Genomic DNA, 17,518 nt, shown 5'->3' with positions numbered 1-17,518 from the left:
TATCTAACATTTCGCTCAAGCGAACCATTCATAACTTTTTCAGTACTGAACGGATCTGCTCGAAATTTTGAATACTTATTATCAATGCCATAGGATTAATTACAATGCGATAGCATTAATTACAGATTTTTACATTGCAGCGCTTTCAAATAAAACGAAAAAACGCCATTTGTAGGCAACCGAACCCATCACAACTCCTTCACTACCGAACGGATTTTCTCGAAATTTAGAACGAAAGTAGTTAATATCAATGCCCTGTGATTGGAATAATTATAGATTCTAACATTATTTCGTTTTCAATTAAAACGAAAAAACGCCATATTCAGGCAATCGAATCATTCATAACTCCTTCAATACTAAAAGGATCTGTTCGAAATTTGGAATATAAATATGTATGGCATAAGTATGTTAATTACAAGTCTACGACAGTTATAACATCATAAATTAGGCATGTGTGTAGAATAAAATGCAATAATGAACAAATAATGTGCAATAAAATGCAACATCAACAATTTAAAATCTATCATTTGCAGGTTGTGCGCAAACTGCAGATAAAATGCTTCAAAGATAGTTTTGCCAAGGACGAAATTGTCGGTAGTATGATGTGAACGCAAGGTGTTAAATCTGTGTTTATAAATGAAAAAATGGAAGACGTGGCTAACGTATCAATACGAAAAGCAAGAGAAAACCTTTGCAAATGGGATGATTTAACTGACCCAATCGCTCCTATAAGTGACGAAAATCAAGAAAGTGTCGTCGAATTATTACCTGCTGCTACATCTAGGCCATATTCTAGTGAACTATACGCGCGACCTGCCAACTCGATACCTCTGGCTCACGAGACCAGGAGCGACACGTCTTTAAAAGTTCAGAGTTCATCATCAATCGCATCCATCAGTGAGGTATGTGATCACGGTGTTAATTGATTAGGGTATTTGTTATGGAATTGATTTGCTGAGAATTTACAGTGCAATATATATTAACTTCTGAATTTGATGAACATGAACCAAACAGAATCTCCATTCTCCAAAGCTATTCAAAATTTGGAATATAGGGCAGATTTTTTCCAAAAATTATAGTTAAAGTGTGAAACTGATTATTCCACAAGTGATTTTAAGAAATTAGGTAGTCAAGGGGTAAAAAAGTTATAAATGGGAAGTTGAGCCTATTTGAATTATTGGGCAAAAGTTTCCTAAAATTGCAGGCTGCTGGTTAAATAGGTTGCTTCATCATCAAGTTCATGGGCAATTTTTAAAACCCAACTGGAAATTTTTAATTTTCTAACAGACATACTAATTATTTTGTTAGATTAATGTATGGTTGTATTGTATGCTAATAGCATACAATACAACCATACCACTATGCAGAGGGTGGATGCAGCGTCGGCAATATATGGATTTTTAAGCCCAAAGCGTCGCCGGCCATTTTAAAGATGCGTCGCCGGGTAATTTTTAATGAAAAGCCATTTACGCTGAGTAATGACGAACTATTTACAAGCCACGAACTTATTACAAGGTTGCATGCACGTGTTACCCCAAATATTCATCGCAACTGATTTCCGGACAAGCTTCGCTGCATCGTAATCCATCCAACGTACCGGAAACCTTACTTTTTTTCTAAATAGTTGGCTGAAGACTGAGAAATATATTAAATGCAAGAATTTTAATCTAAATGTGTCGGCAAGATCTTCTGAAGGTGAAAATTTTGCCAATAATGCGTCGCCGTAGGTCTTTAAATCTTTGTTCACTCTCTGCACAGTGGCAACCATACATTTAGAAAGAATCTCAACTTATTGCCATGCAGGCTGCAGCCATGGAATTTGTAACTCTCCAGAAGTTTTCTATGTTCTGTACAATTCAGAAAGTTTTGTTGCATTTAGTAGATTAGTAAGTAGTAGGTACTGTCTTAACTACTTAAATATTACTTCCATATTTACCGCCTGTCCGCCTCTGATGTTTTATTGAAAACTGTGACAAAATTTGATTGACAGCAGCCAACATTTGATTGACAGCAGCCAACATTTGATTGACAGGCTGACAGCAGTAAACATTTGATTGTCAGTAAAATTGACACTTTTTTTTAATTATGGAAATGTGGCAAGATCCAGTTGCTCACCAAGCATTACTTCCTGCTTTCTGCTTCAAACTTTGTATAGATTTTGTTTCAGGATTGATTTGGGCAATGAAGTTCAAATTAATATTTTTGGCATTCTGCATATAATTACTGAATGTGTGGCAATTCTTTCACTTGAAAATCATGTAAGTGATGCAACAACAGACTTGAAAGTTGAAACAGATGTGTTAATAGGTTAAATATCCCATTTCCTGTTAGGAGTAAAAATAGGCTGTTTTTCTTATTTTTTAGGGAGAAAAATAGGAATAGGTGAAATTGGCCAGTATCTCAGGTGGCTTCTGCCCATTTTCCCACTTTGCAAGTTGAGTAGTCAGCCAACACCTTATGCTTTTTTTGCCTCCTTCTCTGGTGGGCCAGCTGACATTGGAGAGTAGTTATAAGACAACATTAACTTATGACATATCACTATGCAACTAACACAAGGCCAGAAAATGGGTATGTACTTGAAACATCAGGCCTCTTAGGCCTATTTCATAAGCTGAGAGTCTCAGGGTGTGCAATAGATAAGCAATTTGTAGCAAGGATATAATATATATAAATACTGAAATTCATCTGAAGAAAAAAGTGATTAGATTTCAAATAAAAAAAAATATATATCAGATTTTTGAAAAAGACACCAACAATTATCAAAACTTACTGAGACATTATCACAAACTTCACTGAATTGTAATAACAATTATCATTTCCTTGTTTATTATTTTTGGCAAATATTTGTAAAATATCCTGTCACCTGCAGGAGCAAGCACCTGAATGAATATTAATGCAGATTTTCTATGTCAGCCTGCTTACTAAACATCTTAATATAATTGTCTTTTAATAAATTGATTTTTATATGTTTAATTTTGATTTGTTGCATCTATATTAATTTCACTCATGCTTTCAGTTTTTGAACTGGTATGATGATGCTGAAGAGAAACATGCACACAAGATAAAAGGAGATCTGCTGTTACCTTCTGCTGTCAAGGCTGAGAACCCCAGTAACTGCACCTTGGGGACTAAATCTGCAATTGCAGACTACATTGGTCAGCTCAATGGCCACAGAGAGGAAAGTCAGGCTCTGTTGCACCAACTTAATGCTGCACTTCACCATCTGGATGAGCTTCACTCTCAGGTTTGAGCAAACTCCCCTATCAATATAGCTAATATCTAGAGCCTATGATTGATGTACAAAAGGTCAAATTTTTGCATCCCATCATGCTACTAGTTTGAAAACATGTTGTTTCATGTTGTTAATGGCTGCCTTATTTCCTTCAACTTTCATAGTGTTAATGGCTGCCTTATTTGTTTTCCAGTACACAAGTGTGTCAACACGCACTACAGCTCTACACACAGACTGTGAGCATTTGCTTGCAGAGCAGACTAGTCTGTCAAACACTGCTGAAGATATTCAAACTAAACTGTGGTACTTCACACAAGTGGAATCCATCTCTCAGAAGCTCACATCTCCTGCCTTCACTGTCACAAGTGAAGGATTTATTCCCCTTCTGGCTAAAATTGATCAGTGTATTGCATACATGAGAAATAATCCCAAGTACAGAGAGTCTTCAATATATTTGGTTCGTTACATGCATTGCTTGAGTAGAGCACTAGGCCTCATAAGAATTTATGTTACCAAATCTTTAGAAGCTGCTACTAAGCAAGTGTTACCAAAGCCTGGTGAAAGTCAGCCTAATTCAGATAACGCTTCTGTCTTGTATTATAGTAAATTTCGTACTAATGCACCAAGGATCAAAGCACTAATGAAAGAAATTGAGGACAGATTAGTTGATCAAAGAGATTTAACCCTCGCAGAAACTAGTTCAGAGCAAAGATATTCAGTTAGTTCAATTCATTCACAAGCAACAAGTGAGAAAATCTCAAGTGAAAGACGCAGCTTGAGTTCCTTATACCAGGTCAGCTCCAGTGATGCCTTGCATCAGGTAGAATATCGTAACCTCCTGCTTGACTGCCACCAATGTTACTTCATGCAACGGCGTCAACTACTTGGTCCTTGTGTCACTGATGCTGTTGCTCAGTTACTAGCCAAGTACCGCAAAGACCACTGCACACTAGTCCGGAGCGGATGTTCTTTCCTTGTTCATGTTTGCGAAGATGAACACATGCTCTTTCAGCAGTTTTTCTCCCTGCCTACTACTGAACTGGATAACTTTCTGGAGGGCCTCTGTATAGCACTATATGATGGACTCAGACCTCTCATCATACACATAGATCATCTTGAAACGTTGTCAGAACTATGCAGCATTCTAAGAAGAGGGTGAGGAAGATTTAATGTGCACAATAAACATTAACTAAATGCAGTGTCATTGAACTTAATAGAGATTTTTACTGTTAGATCATTAGCTTGGACTGCTTGAACTGACAGGGAAGAAAATATTAGCACTTATTGATTGTATTTAACTGGCATAGTATCAATTTATTCACCCTGTCAGTGCCTCTCCTCTGTTTCCTATACTAAGGATAGAACAGTTTTGTCTTTAACTGGCTCTATTTGAGTTGAACTAATTTTTCAAAGAGAAGAGTAAAATTTCTCATTGAGTTGGTGACGTGTCTTTGTAATCATATTGTCTAACTATTAAAAGTTTGTTCAAAATTATTTTTACAAACTTTGTTAACTTGAAACATTCACCAAAAAATAATAAGATGCCTGATATTTTTACTTTCTCAGGATGATTGAAGAGCATCTGCAGAGTAACCCACAGCAGTTGTCAGCCCTGCGCTCTGTTGTCACCAGGATGCTAGAAGATGCACAGGAACGTCTGGTGTACCGCGCTCATGTCTACATCACCACTGACATTGCTGGGTCAGAACTCTTATTCATAAATCCTGTTGTCTTCTGCAGTCGTTTGAAGGGCCATTTTCAATGCTTTCGAAAACAGGAAAGATTACATACACTCTGTCAGCAAATCACTGATGGCTTTTTAAGTAAACCCCTAAAAACTTGAATATTTTTGTGTGTCATTTTATATTATGTGTAATATAGATAAAATTATTACAGAATAATAATTGTTATATAGGTAGTAGTTCTGAATTTGACAAGAAGTATTTAATTTTGTTTTTAATTATTAGTAATTTGTATGAGTAATAGATACATGTCTTGTGTAATAACATTGTTGATTGTGTTCAGGTTCACACCATCTCCCGGTGACGTAGCATACCCATCAAAGCTGGAGCTCATGGAGCAGATTGCTAAGGAGATAAACGACTCGGCACGCCGTGCGTCGCTCGCACAAGCTGGCTCCTTTAGTGACGCTGCATCCGTCGTGTCCCTTGGGTTAGCCTAACTCTTTCACGAAATAAGTGTATAAAAAATTTAACTCAGTACTCACTGCAGTGAGTAGTGACAGAGTGCATTTTTTCGTCGACGAAAACGTGAAGCCACGGACGGACAGACAGACGGACGGACGGACATGGCGAGCACAATAGTGCATTTTTTCCATAAATGAGAAAATGCGCTAAAAACAATTCATTAATTTATTTATGGAACAAAACATCCTACAACTTTGCCTGAGTTCTTCATATTCGCACTTCTATGATCTTCCATTTCATTCATAATGATGATTTGTTCATTGTGGTTTATTAACTGTTCAGTTGCAACTTCCAATTTGTTGCTGGTCATATAATGGTGAAAAATCTTTTCTATCTGATGAATAAGCTTTTCTCTTACTCTGTATCATTCGTCTTTATCATCGATTTCTTTAATGTCTTTCTATGTGTTTTAACTTGCACTAGATGCAATTGTAATTTGCCTGACTTAGGTACTATTTGTGAAACAATTTTGACAGGCAACTGTTCTTAACCCTTGTCAGACTGCATAATTTTATTTTATAGTGCTACCGAGTGAATGCGATTTTAAATTATACCGGGTAGTCGTACCGAGTGCACACAATTTTACATTAAAGTCATACCGAGTGAACACAATTTTATATTATAGTCTTACCAAGTGAATACAATTTTACATTATAGTTGTACCGAGTGAAATCCCGAATTACCATAGTAACTGATTTCATTTATTGTCAGATCGGAGAGCGGCATGGCGGGCGTTCGAGGCGAGCGTTTCAGCCGCGTGGGCAGTTCCCCTGCCGACCTCCACGGCATGTGGTACCCAACGCTTCGCCGCACTCTCATGTGCCTCTCGAAACTCTACAGATGTGTTGACAAGACCATCTTCCAGGTCTTAATCGTATATGTATACAATCCCTTCCAGGTAACTCCTGCTCATACTCAAGAGAGCAGGTGGCGCCCTTCCAGGTAACTCCTGCTCATACTCAAGAGAGCAGCTGGCGCCTTTCCTGGTAACTCATGCTCATACTCAAGAGAGCAGCTGGCGCTTCAAAAACAATGAATCTTTTTGTTTGAAATCGTTATTTACGTCATCACTCATTTGCAATGGAAGGTATAATATATGGAGAATTCATTACCGTTGTTTAGCATCAAAAAATGTTGATTAAATTGCTGAAACATTAAATATAGCCTGTCGTCTACATTTAAGATTTTACAACTTTATGTTGTATGTTGCGGTCAGGTCGAAAGCAGCATCAGGGAGACAACTCTGGATTGGAGCAAACTGAAAGATGCAGCGTACGGATTGGTACAGCATCGTGGCAACCTTTTCTCATTGAGCTCGAACAATGCCCTCCTGCAGTTCATTGTGGACGGTACTCCCCATGTGAGTGCCCTCAGCCTTATGTTAATACAACTTGTCAATACAACAATTATGCTTATTTTATTTAAACTATCAGGCTATATTATCAAGTTATGCATACCAACTATAAAAATCATCTTGCTCAAGTTGAAACAAGTAAGAGATTGTTGGTATTTCGTCACGAGGAGTTGGAATAATTTTGGTGAGATAAATTTTTAGCATCACTCTTTGTATATTGAAATTTATTTAGTTTATTAGATGTATAATATATGTTTAATGCGGTATATATTCTCAATGGGAAAATTGTGTGTGCATCGTAATCTCTTGAATGTTGGCGTATGTTGTGCAGTTTAATTATCGTAAGTAAACATTCGCTCACTTATAGGGTTTAAATTTCATATAAAACAATATTGGACTTCATATCGTACGTCAGGAGAAGGTATTGCTTCTAAAAGCAAGGTGAACGTACACCCTCGTATATCAAAGATGTACTGAGACAGATACAGAAAGCTAAAAAATATTATATAAACACAAATATGCACGAAGACAATGAAAAATTCCCAACTAAAAAATATTGTAAAATCACAAATATGCACAACGACAATGAAAAATTCCTAATTTACACAAAAGGAGATAGTGCGAATATTTAGTGTATTCCAGGAAGTGAAATATTCAGTGTATTTCAAGATGCATGGTATAATGTTGATGTTAACAGTGCGAATATTTAGTGTATTCCGTGAAGTGAAATATATAGTGTATTTCAAGATGCATGGTATAATGTTGATGTTAAGAGAACTAGAAATGAAAATCTGTAGCAAAGCTTCAGTAAAGCATGAAAGTTGACCAGGTGCTGGAGTTGCGGATGGACTCGAAGCAGGACGTGGACCAGGAACTGAAGCGCGTGTGTGAGCGCCTGATCCACACCAGCACAGAGACGCTCGTGGGGCGCCTCACCGCCTTCATAGCCAAGCTTCAGCTTATAACCAACATGAACAGTAGGGAGAAGAATATCAAGCCTATACTTCTGAAGAACCAGCCGTTTGCTACCCCTGAGAAGGTACGGCTTTGTCACGTTTTGATGTAAATGACTGCTCAAGTTGAAGGGTTTGAAAATAATTGTTCAGAGAACATACCTACGTCACAATTTTTCCTTTGAATTCGTTTTTTAATAATTTTTTTGGACCTCCTAAGCAGTCCTAATTCTTATTATTTCAGTCTGAAGATTGCTGGGAGAAATTTTTTTTTTCTGATTGAAATATTTTTATGCTGCGTTTACTTTTTAGTGGAGTAAATAATATTGCCAAGAGATGGTATTATTTGCTCATCTGCATTAAAATAAAGTTTTGTCTACATTGTTTTACTTGATTTAATAGTTTTTGAATAAACCAAAATTTGTGTTGCATTTTTTATATTTTTGCATGTGGTGTGCCATTTGTCCCATTAATTTAGGTGGACTATTTATTTCTAAATTCAGTATGGAAACAACATTATTTTATTTTTCAGCTTTATCATAAATGAAAAGGTAAAGTGGCGGATTTTGGGTCGTTTCAGTGCATTTTAAAATCGAACTAACAATTGGAAAGAAAATCGCCACTTCTTGAAGTAAATAGAACTAGAACGGGAGCACCAACATGAGTTATTGTAATGGGTTAAACAATGGTTTCATTATATTTGATTCGTAATGCTTGATTATCGTTAATTTTGAACGTTATGTCCAGGTGAACGAGTTGGTGAGTGAAGTGTGCCGAGACATCCGTTCCAAGTTGCCAAAACTGCAGCGTGACTTACACCTTTACCTGGCAAACCGTGACACAGAGTTTATTTTACTAAAACCTGTACGTGTCAACGTAGCATCGTCTTTCGGGCGTCTGCAGAAGATTCTGAGTGAAGAATACAGCGCCGATGACATCCTTATTGCTAACTGTCCATCCGTAGATGAAATTAATATTATGATGAACGCCTTGCTCGAAAACAGGGACGAAATCAAAGAAAGTTCGTCTCGTGCAGGTTCAGTTTCACAGCAAAAAAGAACTTCTACCCCCGTGCATGGTAATGAAGGAGAAACGAATTTGTCACGTGATGAATCCACTTTACAAGAGCAAAGTAGCCCCGCCACTGTGATAGCTGTCAGCAATGGAGTAGCTGACATTGGTGTCAACGGGCAATATCCTGAGGTTTCTTCGACACAACAAGCAAGCAGCACTGCTGAGCTGACTTCAGGCCTCAACGGCACTTGAGTCATCACTTTGCAGATGCTCGAAGAGAAAGAAGCTCTAATAGAACAAGTTCGAGCGTCTGTTGGAAGTTGAACTTTTGTGATTGTTATGGTGTACTTGTGGTATATTTCTGGGAGCATGCGTCATGAAAATTAAACGCTGCAACGTCTTGAAGAGCAGACAATTTTTATGCTGGCTCTGTGAATCTGAGTAGTAACTATTGGGTATAAATCAGTGGCACGCTATGGTTGAATATAATCAAAGTAGATTATTCCGGCATTTGCTAAGCCGCTTAAGCCTAGTGAATATAATGCTTTGGTAAAACTTATTAGGAGCCTTGATACGATTTTGTGATTCTTCACGCGTGTATTGTTTTTGTATCGATTATTGTAGGTTGAAGTCACGTTGAAGTCGGAGAGGTAAATGATATTCACACATTCCATCAGTGCATCACTGCAATGGCTCGTCAGATAACCAAGCTATGCACAGAACCTGCGATTCTTTTTACTTGTTATCAGGAATTAAAAATGAAGGAATTTGTAATAAATGCAAATTTTAAGAACGTTAATGTGTTCAGTCAAAACGAATTCGGTGTAAAACTTCAAGGTCCGTTAACAATTTAGATAGTATCCACTGCAGCCATTTTTTTCCATGTGAGTAAATGAAGGGAAGCGCCCATTATATTCAGTTCCAAATTTGTTTGTGCAATGTAATTTTATGCATTATGGGATTCAGGTGATGAACCTGTACGCTTGCTGTATGAAATGGGTTTGGAGAAATATTAGCTAATATTTACAGAAGTCACATTTTGTCGGCGTCATTTCAATTGAGGCCAAATCCAACAAGATATTATGAATACCTGCGCCTCATACGTATTATTGCAAGCCCACCAATATATTGCCTCGCTTTTCCTGATGCAAAATTTAGGTAAATAATTGCGTCAATTCAAAAAAATAGTTTAAAGTTGATTTTATTAATGGTTGTAATGCATATGTTACGAGCTGGCATATTTGTTGCCGAGTTTTTTTTTTCACTAATCGTGTAAGGCTTACACTGGGCATTGCTTATGTTAAGTAGTTATTTATTCGATTCAAAGTTGTTATATTAATGTAAATGCACTGGGTGAATAATTGTATGGGATGATCCAATGTGATGTTTTATACCAATTTTTAGATCCTCACCGACTTCCGGCGTTTTATTAGCATCGGTGTTACTTTGCTGATATTTGTAGGTAAAATTCAGTCTTGACTTACAAACTTTCGTCTTATCATACAAACACGAGTGTTGAACAATAAAGTTGTTGAATGCTGGCGGAAAGCATCTGTAGTCCACTGTGTTTGCATCCGCTGACGTTATTAATAGTAACAGGAATTCTTGGACAACTATTTATTTTTATTATATTGCAAGACTCGAGTGATTTTTCGGTTGAGTTTGAACAAGGTGATCATAATTTCCTGCAACTTTGTTTGCAACTGGCAGCTTTCTGAAACTTTTACTCCATTAAATTGCAAAATTTCGTAACTATTAATCGAAATGTTTTCCAAAATAACTAACTAGTGCATTTTTAGAGGTGTCAATAGTTTTTCATTCGAATAAACAGAAACCGACGCTTCGATTTGATTTTTTCGGTCAAAAGCCTGCCATCTAGTGTCTGGAAGATGGTGCATAATCTTGAGTGGGTAAGAAGAGGCTTCATCTAACTCATTATCGAAAGAATTGGTGATGGGGTTTCATTATGTAGTTTCAGGTTAATTACTGCTTATTTTATGCGAAAAGTTACATTTAATTTTGTGCTCCACAGTCACAGATTGCTCAGTGTGTGCTCATCTTCCCGGCACGCCACCTGAGGCGTCGTCACTTATTGTATCGGTCAAAAATACCAGATGGTCATTGTGATAGAAATTTAATTGTATTGTCCACGTTGATCGTGAATTTTTATGAGGAACATTACACCGAATGCCAAGAATGAAATAAAATAAGGCCGATGGACGCAGTCATGAGGATATATTAGCTTCTTCAAGAATTTCTGGTGTGAATTGTCAAGTGCCTGTTAAACATGATATCTATTTATCGTTATGAATATATGCAAAAATCTTGTTTTTACGCTTATTAAAATTGTTTTATTATCTTTGCTGTGACTAGGGAACAAAAATCTCTACTTGAAATGAAACAAGAAACGTACAAATTATTCTTGAGCGTAAATAATTCTTTCACTATAGTAAAAGCATTCAATACCAATATGTAGGATGTTGAAAGGTACGTAGAATTCATAATTAGAACTACCCAAACAGGGACTAAACTCACTTGCTCCATAGATACTACAAATGTATCAGACTTTCTAAACGAAAGGTTAGTAATTTCTGTTTCAAACGATTCGATTCTTTTGCTTAGTCTCGCAATTTTCTAATCTAATAGCCGTCTATCTCATAATGATCGAACCACCTAATGAAAATGAATCGACAACCACAATAGCCTTAGGTCACATAAATTTTGTCACGAAAATCATTATCAAAATAAACTAGGTAATGAAGAAGCTTATTTTACAAGAAAAAATTAACATAAGTACCATCCATCATGAGCTGGTTGAGATCTATAAAAAGAGAAGACTGCGGGCTGACATTGCTTGTGAATTAGGGTAGAAGAAAAGTTAGATTATACAGTGCTAAATAAAAATTTCATTGGTTAATATCAATTTCAATAACAACAATAAATTTGAGAATAATCAGATCTAATTTATCATGTACATATCAACAATTCAAACCTTACTGACTGCATCAGATCTAAAATATAACGTACGATGACTGAATTACAGATGTATGGAATGGCGTTTACTTAGACTCCAGTCACCGAAGATGCGGCAGTCAGGAATGCCTTCATAGCTTCAACTTCTTGTTTGCCTCTGGCAGTTCATGAAGCTCTCGCAGAATTTCTTCTTGCGCAGCATGCCTCTCAGCAAGTTTCTGTAACTCTTCTTGCTTAATCTCATTCTCTATATCATCGTAGGATTTACAAGGGAAGTCATGCAAGTTCCATTCGATAGATGGTACACTTGTTTCTTCTGTTTTTTCCTGGCCAGAACTTTCTGGCGACGAGACATCTGAGTTCAGACTTTCAATTACAGGAAAGCCAAGTTCTGCGAGACGCTCGGCGGAGCTGTTCATTACCGTTAGTTCTTTGTAAGGAATTTCGTCATTTCCAGATGATGCTTCAGTAAACGATTGAGCAGCATCTTCTTTTGCTGCAGCTTCACATAGCAGCGCATCATAATCAGCACTGATGTTATGACCAGTGTTCTCTGGCTCACAGGTGCTAACAACGTTACCATCTTCTTCAGGATTATTAAATTCTTCATCCTCCTCGTCGTCATCGTGACCGCCCAAAGCTCCCAAAAAAGCAGTGGCAACGTTTTCTGCAAAGTCAAGTCTATGCTCTCTGCTCAGTGTCGACGCTGTGAGTCTCATTTCACTAAAACGAGCAAATAGATCTTCAAAGTCATCAACAGCTCCACCCTCATCGTCATCGCCTAGACCAGCATAGCCCAGGAAAGGGTCCTGGCCGCCTGTGAGGACTTCGCTTCTATCCATTGGGACTCCACCTGACGTCATTGGTGAGCATGAGTGAAAACGAATAGATTATAAAATTGCATATTTCAATAACAATATTGTAATAAATATGAAATATTCAAGTTATATCATTGATCCTAATACAATTAAGTCTTGTGCAGAAGCAAAAATATAGTAGATATCATAAATTTTTTCAATTACCAACAAAGTTATCGCTTTGAAATTTAATGTAGAAGAGCTATACCTGCTGTCATTTTCATGTTGGACCAGCGGTTGGCATGCAGGGCTCCTTGGATTCGATGAAAACCAATACTTTCTTGGAAGTCATCTTCCAAATCATCAAGATCTTCATCACTTCCTTCTTGCTCAAGCACCACCAACTCCCAGCCATGATCAATACACCACTGTGTTGCTATGTGAATACAAATGATTATTTTATGTCTCCCAATGAAATACAATGATGGGGCTAATATCATAAAAATGTAAAGCTTTGCATGCTTGTATAGAAAAAGGGATGGCAGAAATAACGCAACTCGTACAAATTGAATTGAACCCAAGTCGTCAGTTTCCAGAAAATTATATATCCCATGTGTAGCTACCAAGAACACACATTAAATATCCATCATCAATATACAATTTAATTTTTTAAAGAGGCCATAAAAGGTCTTGCTGCACAAGGAGGAAGAAACATGTCTTCATTCATTATGAGAACACATATTAAATGAAACGTAGAATTAAAATTACCACGCTGACTTTATCAGTGTTGTTAATTCAGGGGGTACAGAATTTCAGGGATGCAGACATGGAATTCACAATATGTCATCAGGAGTTAATCCTTAATTAAAGATATCACTCATAGTAAAAATGATCATCAGAAAAGTTTTGATGGAGTCCACTGAGTATTTTTTATCAATAACATTACAGGTAATCAAGCATTTTCTGTTTCTATATATCAGAGTTATTAAATTCCAAATGTTTTCAACTCAAAGAATAACACCTCCTATTGCATTGTTGAATAAGCATACTTCTTCACGATGCTCACCAGAAAGTTTAGAAACTTTGGCACCTTCAGAAAAATTATTGCACACCAAGAGGCACACTTCAGGCTGGAAGTCTTCTAGGCTCTCCATGATAACATCCAATTTTTGCTGAGAATCCTGAAAGAAAAGATATTACTACTAATAAAAAAGTGATACTTATTTCAACAACAGATGAACAATGCTTTGTTTTTGAAGCATAATGAAACAAATTATGATAATTTTAGGAGACTTCATGTATTATGGATGCAAGAACTCATTGTGCACATATGACCGTAAATTATCAAAACCATGGTTCTATGAACATGCTATTGAAAATAAAGTTCATAATTGAAGTGCTTGCTCAATGAACATGATTCAAGAATTTGATTTTGAACACAAATTTGGCAGGAGAGTACTAAAAGTTATATATTTTTATATTTTTACTGGCATAAGATAAAAAATAATACATTTTGTTATGTTTTGTCTAACTGTCATTATAGCTCTCAAAGAAAATATCATCCATTTGATTGTTGACTCTCAGTCAATATGGTGACATAAAAATTTGTACAAGTCACTAACATCATGATTGTTATCCCAGTATATAATGAGAGCCTGGGCAATGCTCTTGAGGTGGTTGAGTTGCTCCACCCAGGATTGATGCATCACCATAAGCAGCACATCAGCACGGTAGTATTTGTTTTCAATAAGCCAAGAACAACAAAACTTGGTATCAAAAGTGGGACTAATTTTCACATCTTCTGGGAGGCTTGCTGTGTTAACTATGCCTGAAAAAAGAAATGCATCATATTAAACCATAAAATGAAACTTAAAAATTTGGCGCAGAGAGCTTTACTAGTGTTTAAAGTATTTAAGCACCTACATACTTGCAGTTATTATGAAATTACCAACGCAGAAATCACAGGCAGGAAACCCATTTCATCACAAATAATTTAAATTGAATGTATAACAAGCATGTGTAAAGTTAAAAAAAGTTGCATAAAAGGTGTCAAATTAAAAGCTTTGACCTAAGTGGTGCAATGGCCAGAGACACTTTTCTTTGCACCCAGTGACCCATGATAAAGTTCCACTGAGCATAAGTCATTTGGGGATATCAACCATTCATTCAATTCTGGGACCATACTATCATAATTAATTACAAGTTTGTGACTGTCAGCCAATCACTAAGGGTATTTCAAGTTAAACCTTGCAATCACATACATGAAATTGGACCCCAGGTGTACCTAGGCCACTTTGTGTACTTAAACATATTTGATACGTACTATGGCCTCCTGGATGATAAAATGAGTAGTATCAAGTTTATGACAGATGTTGCAAAATGCAAAATGGTTCTGGCAGTCTGCAAGCCAGAGATGGTTGTGGAGTTACCCTAAATGGGTTAAGTTCCCTGATAAACTGATGTAGGTATAATTACTCATTTGCCTACTTGCCACTACCACAATAGGCAATACAAGCACAATCTTGAGTCCCAGCAGCAATAGAATTAATCCCATACACAAGAGTGAGACCTACGAAAATCACAAGAAGTTTCAACAGACAACTGTAGTTATTTATCTTTTAGCTATTGTAACAGTAGAAATATCTCCATGATCTTTTCATATGCTAGCTGATCAATTTATTGCCTTATGTCTTCAAAATGTGGAAGCATTTTTATATATGGCTTTGAAAAAATTGCTATTTTCACGTATTAAACACATTATTGACCACAATCATTGTTAAATGGTTGTTGAATTGAATGCAGGTACCATTAAGGTAGGTAGTGTTACTTGCTATCATTTCAAAAGGCATCCCCTTAATTTCAGTGTAGTTAATAAACTATGATAGAAAGAGTGTCTATGTCAGAATCTATCCTACTTTCTGGGAATGACATTTTTGTTACTAATAATCTGTTATTAATATTGTCCTTGATTAATTCTCCTTCTTTATCTTTCTTCAGCTCTTCTTTGTTGTCTCTCATTCATACCACTCCCTCATTTCATATCTTAGCTTTCCATTCACACTTTCATTCACATCTCTACTTTGAAGGGAAGCTCTAAATCTTATGCAGTCTTAATTAGCTTACTTATAGTGACATATCATCAAAACTTTGATTTTTGGTCTATTTCTTTACACTTGTTCCACAATATTTTAGATTAGCAATTTTCAGCTAATTATAAGCAAAAATTTAGTTAAAAATGAACAATATTTAAAAAAAGAAACAGTTAAGACAGAATAATGTGATATTAAACATTAAGGCCAATGAACTAATTAATTTAGGATAGAACTATTAAAAACACTTACCAAGCTTCAACTATAATTCAAGAAATATCAAACAGACATGAATTAAAGTCATTATGAAACTACTAAAATAAATTTATATGGGCTTCTATTTAAGCTGCTTTACTTACTTATAGATATTCAAATTGGAGAATACTATCAAAACTGAATAGCAGATATTTCCCACATTAACAAGTATCCCTTACTACGTACTTGGAAATAAATTGACAAAAAAGCTCCATTATGCATACTTAGTGGCAACTTATAAATCAAGTCTCATAAACATGAAATTTAGATATACGATTTTCAGGTGCATAGGTTCAAATCTACAGGAAAGGCAATACTATATAAACACTCACCTTTAATAAGATTTTGCCATGACAGTTCAGCATGAGAGAGCAATATTGCAACAGCTGGACGTTCATTAGTTTTTGATTTAATTCCTGGCATTCTGATTTCAGACTTGTCAATAATATTTTAAAAAGTTCAAACAAGCTTGCAATGTTTATTAAATTTTACTTTACAATATATTAGAAAAAACTAATTTTGAGGAGAGACAGGAACAAAATGCAATCATCAAAGTGATCAAATCTGTGTGCCATTGGAGAGACAAAGGAGACTTAAGAAGTGAGAATAAATAGAAAAAAATTAACCAAGCACAAAAGAAAATAGAAAAGTTAGTTGCCAGTAGCCACTGAAATTGACTGTACTTAAACCTAAGTTGCACTGTTACAACTTGCAAGCCTTTTGGAATATTGTCTGGAGTTTCTTAAATGTAAATATGATTGTTGCACAATGCACAGGTGATTTTCAAAAATTGCTGGTGAAACCGTGAAAGTAGGCCATTTTTTTTTCAGTGTAGGAACAGGAAAAATTAGCCAGATTTACAGGCATTTTTGATGATTCATGGGTGGCTTCTGCAAACTCACTGTGCAAAGTTCTTCCTAATTTTCCACTTAGGCTTGCAAGCAGTTTATACCTAAATTCCAAAGAAAGAGTTTTGGGATGCAGAAGTTTCCATATACCTAAAGCTGCAAATGCAATTCATTTCCTTATTTTGTGGTGACCCATCAAGCCAAGAACAGGTAAATGAGGCAATGCCTTGTGCAGCTGAGAGCTGCCAGAGGCAAACTGGCAACACTCTACAGAGAGTCAGAGAGACGGTGACTGGACCGACAGTCACCAACTCGAGGTGGACTGTGAAGTGGCACCTTTGGGCTTTGGCAATTGGTTCTAACTTCTATCCCTAGTCCAGGTGAACCGTGAATGTAGATGAAAAGTTCGGCTATAAACAAATTAAAAAGTATGATTAAGATAACAAAGGAAATTTTTAGATAAAAAGAGCTTAAAATATGCATGAACCTCGAAAACATACTATCGTTACCCAATAATTGCCGCAACGTTACCGGCGGGCGGCAACCAAGTTCCTCCAACTCGAATGCCGATTGCCGCCTCGCCGACGCCAAGACATTCAACCTTCCGGTATGCCGCTGGCTGCCATTGCGAAGATTGTACCCGACTGAATCACTAACCGATTTTTCGGCACTGATGTTCTTCTTCTTCTTCTTGTTTGATGATTACGGGAGCTTTGGAGACCCGTCCATGTAGCTCCACGTCTGCAGGGGGATTCAGTTGTTACAGCAGTCCCACCAGTCTCACGACTGCTCCTCA

General features: G+C 36.6%; 2 protein-coding genes across 2 annotated transcripts; one reads left to right on the top strand and one right to left on the bottom strand.

Annotated features, from left to right (window-relative positions):
* The first annotated feature begins 568 nt into the window (after positions 1-568).
* Positions 569-11,051, top strand: LOC108665921 (conserved oligomeric Golgi complex subunit 3-like). The gene is given in 10 exon segments (XM_018152724.2): positions 569-902; positions 3,017-3,244; positions 3,426-4,387; positions 4,799-4,933; positions 5,258-5,404; positions 6,151-6,308; positions 6,311-6,381; positions 6,656-6,799; positions 7,623-7,832; positions 8,494-11,051. Coding segments are annotated over 10 exon segments (2,832 nt in total). The 5' UTR covers positions 569-644; the 3' UTR covers positions 9,013-11,051.
* Positions 10,979-16,595, bottom strand: LOC108665920 (alpha- and gamma-adaptin-binding protein p34). Its single transcript, XM_018152723.2, has 5 exons — positions 16,207-16,595; positions 14,153-14,358; positions 13,597-13,711; positions 12,799-12,966; positions 10,979-12,586 (listed from the first exon to the last, which is right to left on the bottom strand). Exons 1-5 carry the CDS (start codon positions 16,295-16,297, stop codon positions 11,865-11,867), a joined length of 1,302 nt encoding a protein of 433 aa, XP_018008212.1. The 5' UTR covers positions 16,298-16,595; the 3' UTR covers positions 10,979-11,864.
* Between the last annotated feature and the right edge of the window lie 923 nt (positions 16,596-17,518).

The sequence above is a fragment of the Hyalella azteca genome, unplaced genomic scaffold (genome assembly GCF_000764305.2).
Source record: "Hyalella azteca isolate HAZT.00-mixed unplaced genomic scaffold, Hazt_2.0.2 contig5880, whole genome shotgun sequence".
In the NCBI taxonomy this organism is placed as follows: domain Eukaryota; kingdom Metazoa; phylum Arthropoda; class Malacostraca; order Amphipoda; family Hyalellidae; genus Hyalella; species Hyalella azteca.
This window is presented reverse-complemented; position numbering and strand designations above follow the sequence as displayed.

Excerpts from the sequence above, each read along its gene's own strand:
- LOC108665920 (XM_018152723.2), bottom strand. The coding sequence starts at position 16,297 with ATGCCAGGAATTAAATCAAAAACTAATGAACGTCCAGCTGTTGCAATA. Across the intron at positions 13,712-14,152 it reads ACTGGGATAACAATCATGAT|GATTCTCAGCAAAAATTGGA; the intron begins GTTAGTGACTTG and ends CTTTTCTTTCAG. Across the intron at positions 12,967-13,596 it reads CAAAGTTTCTAAACTTTCTG|CAACACAGTGGTGTATTGAT; the intron begins GTGAGCATCGTG and ends GTATTCACATAG.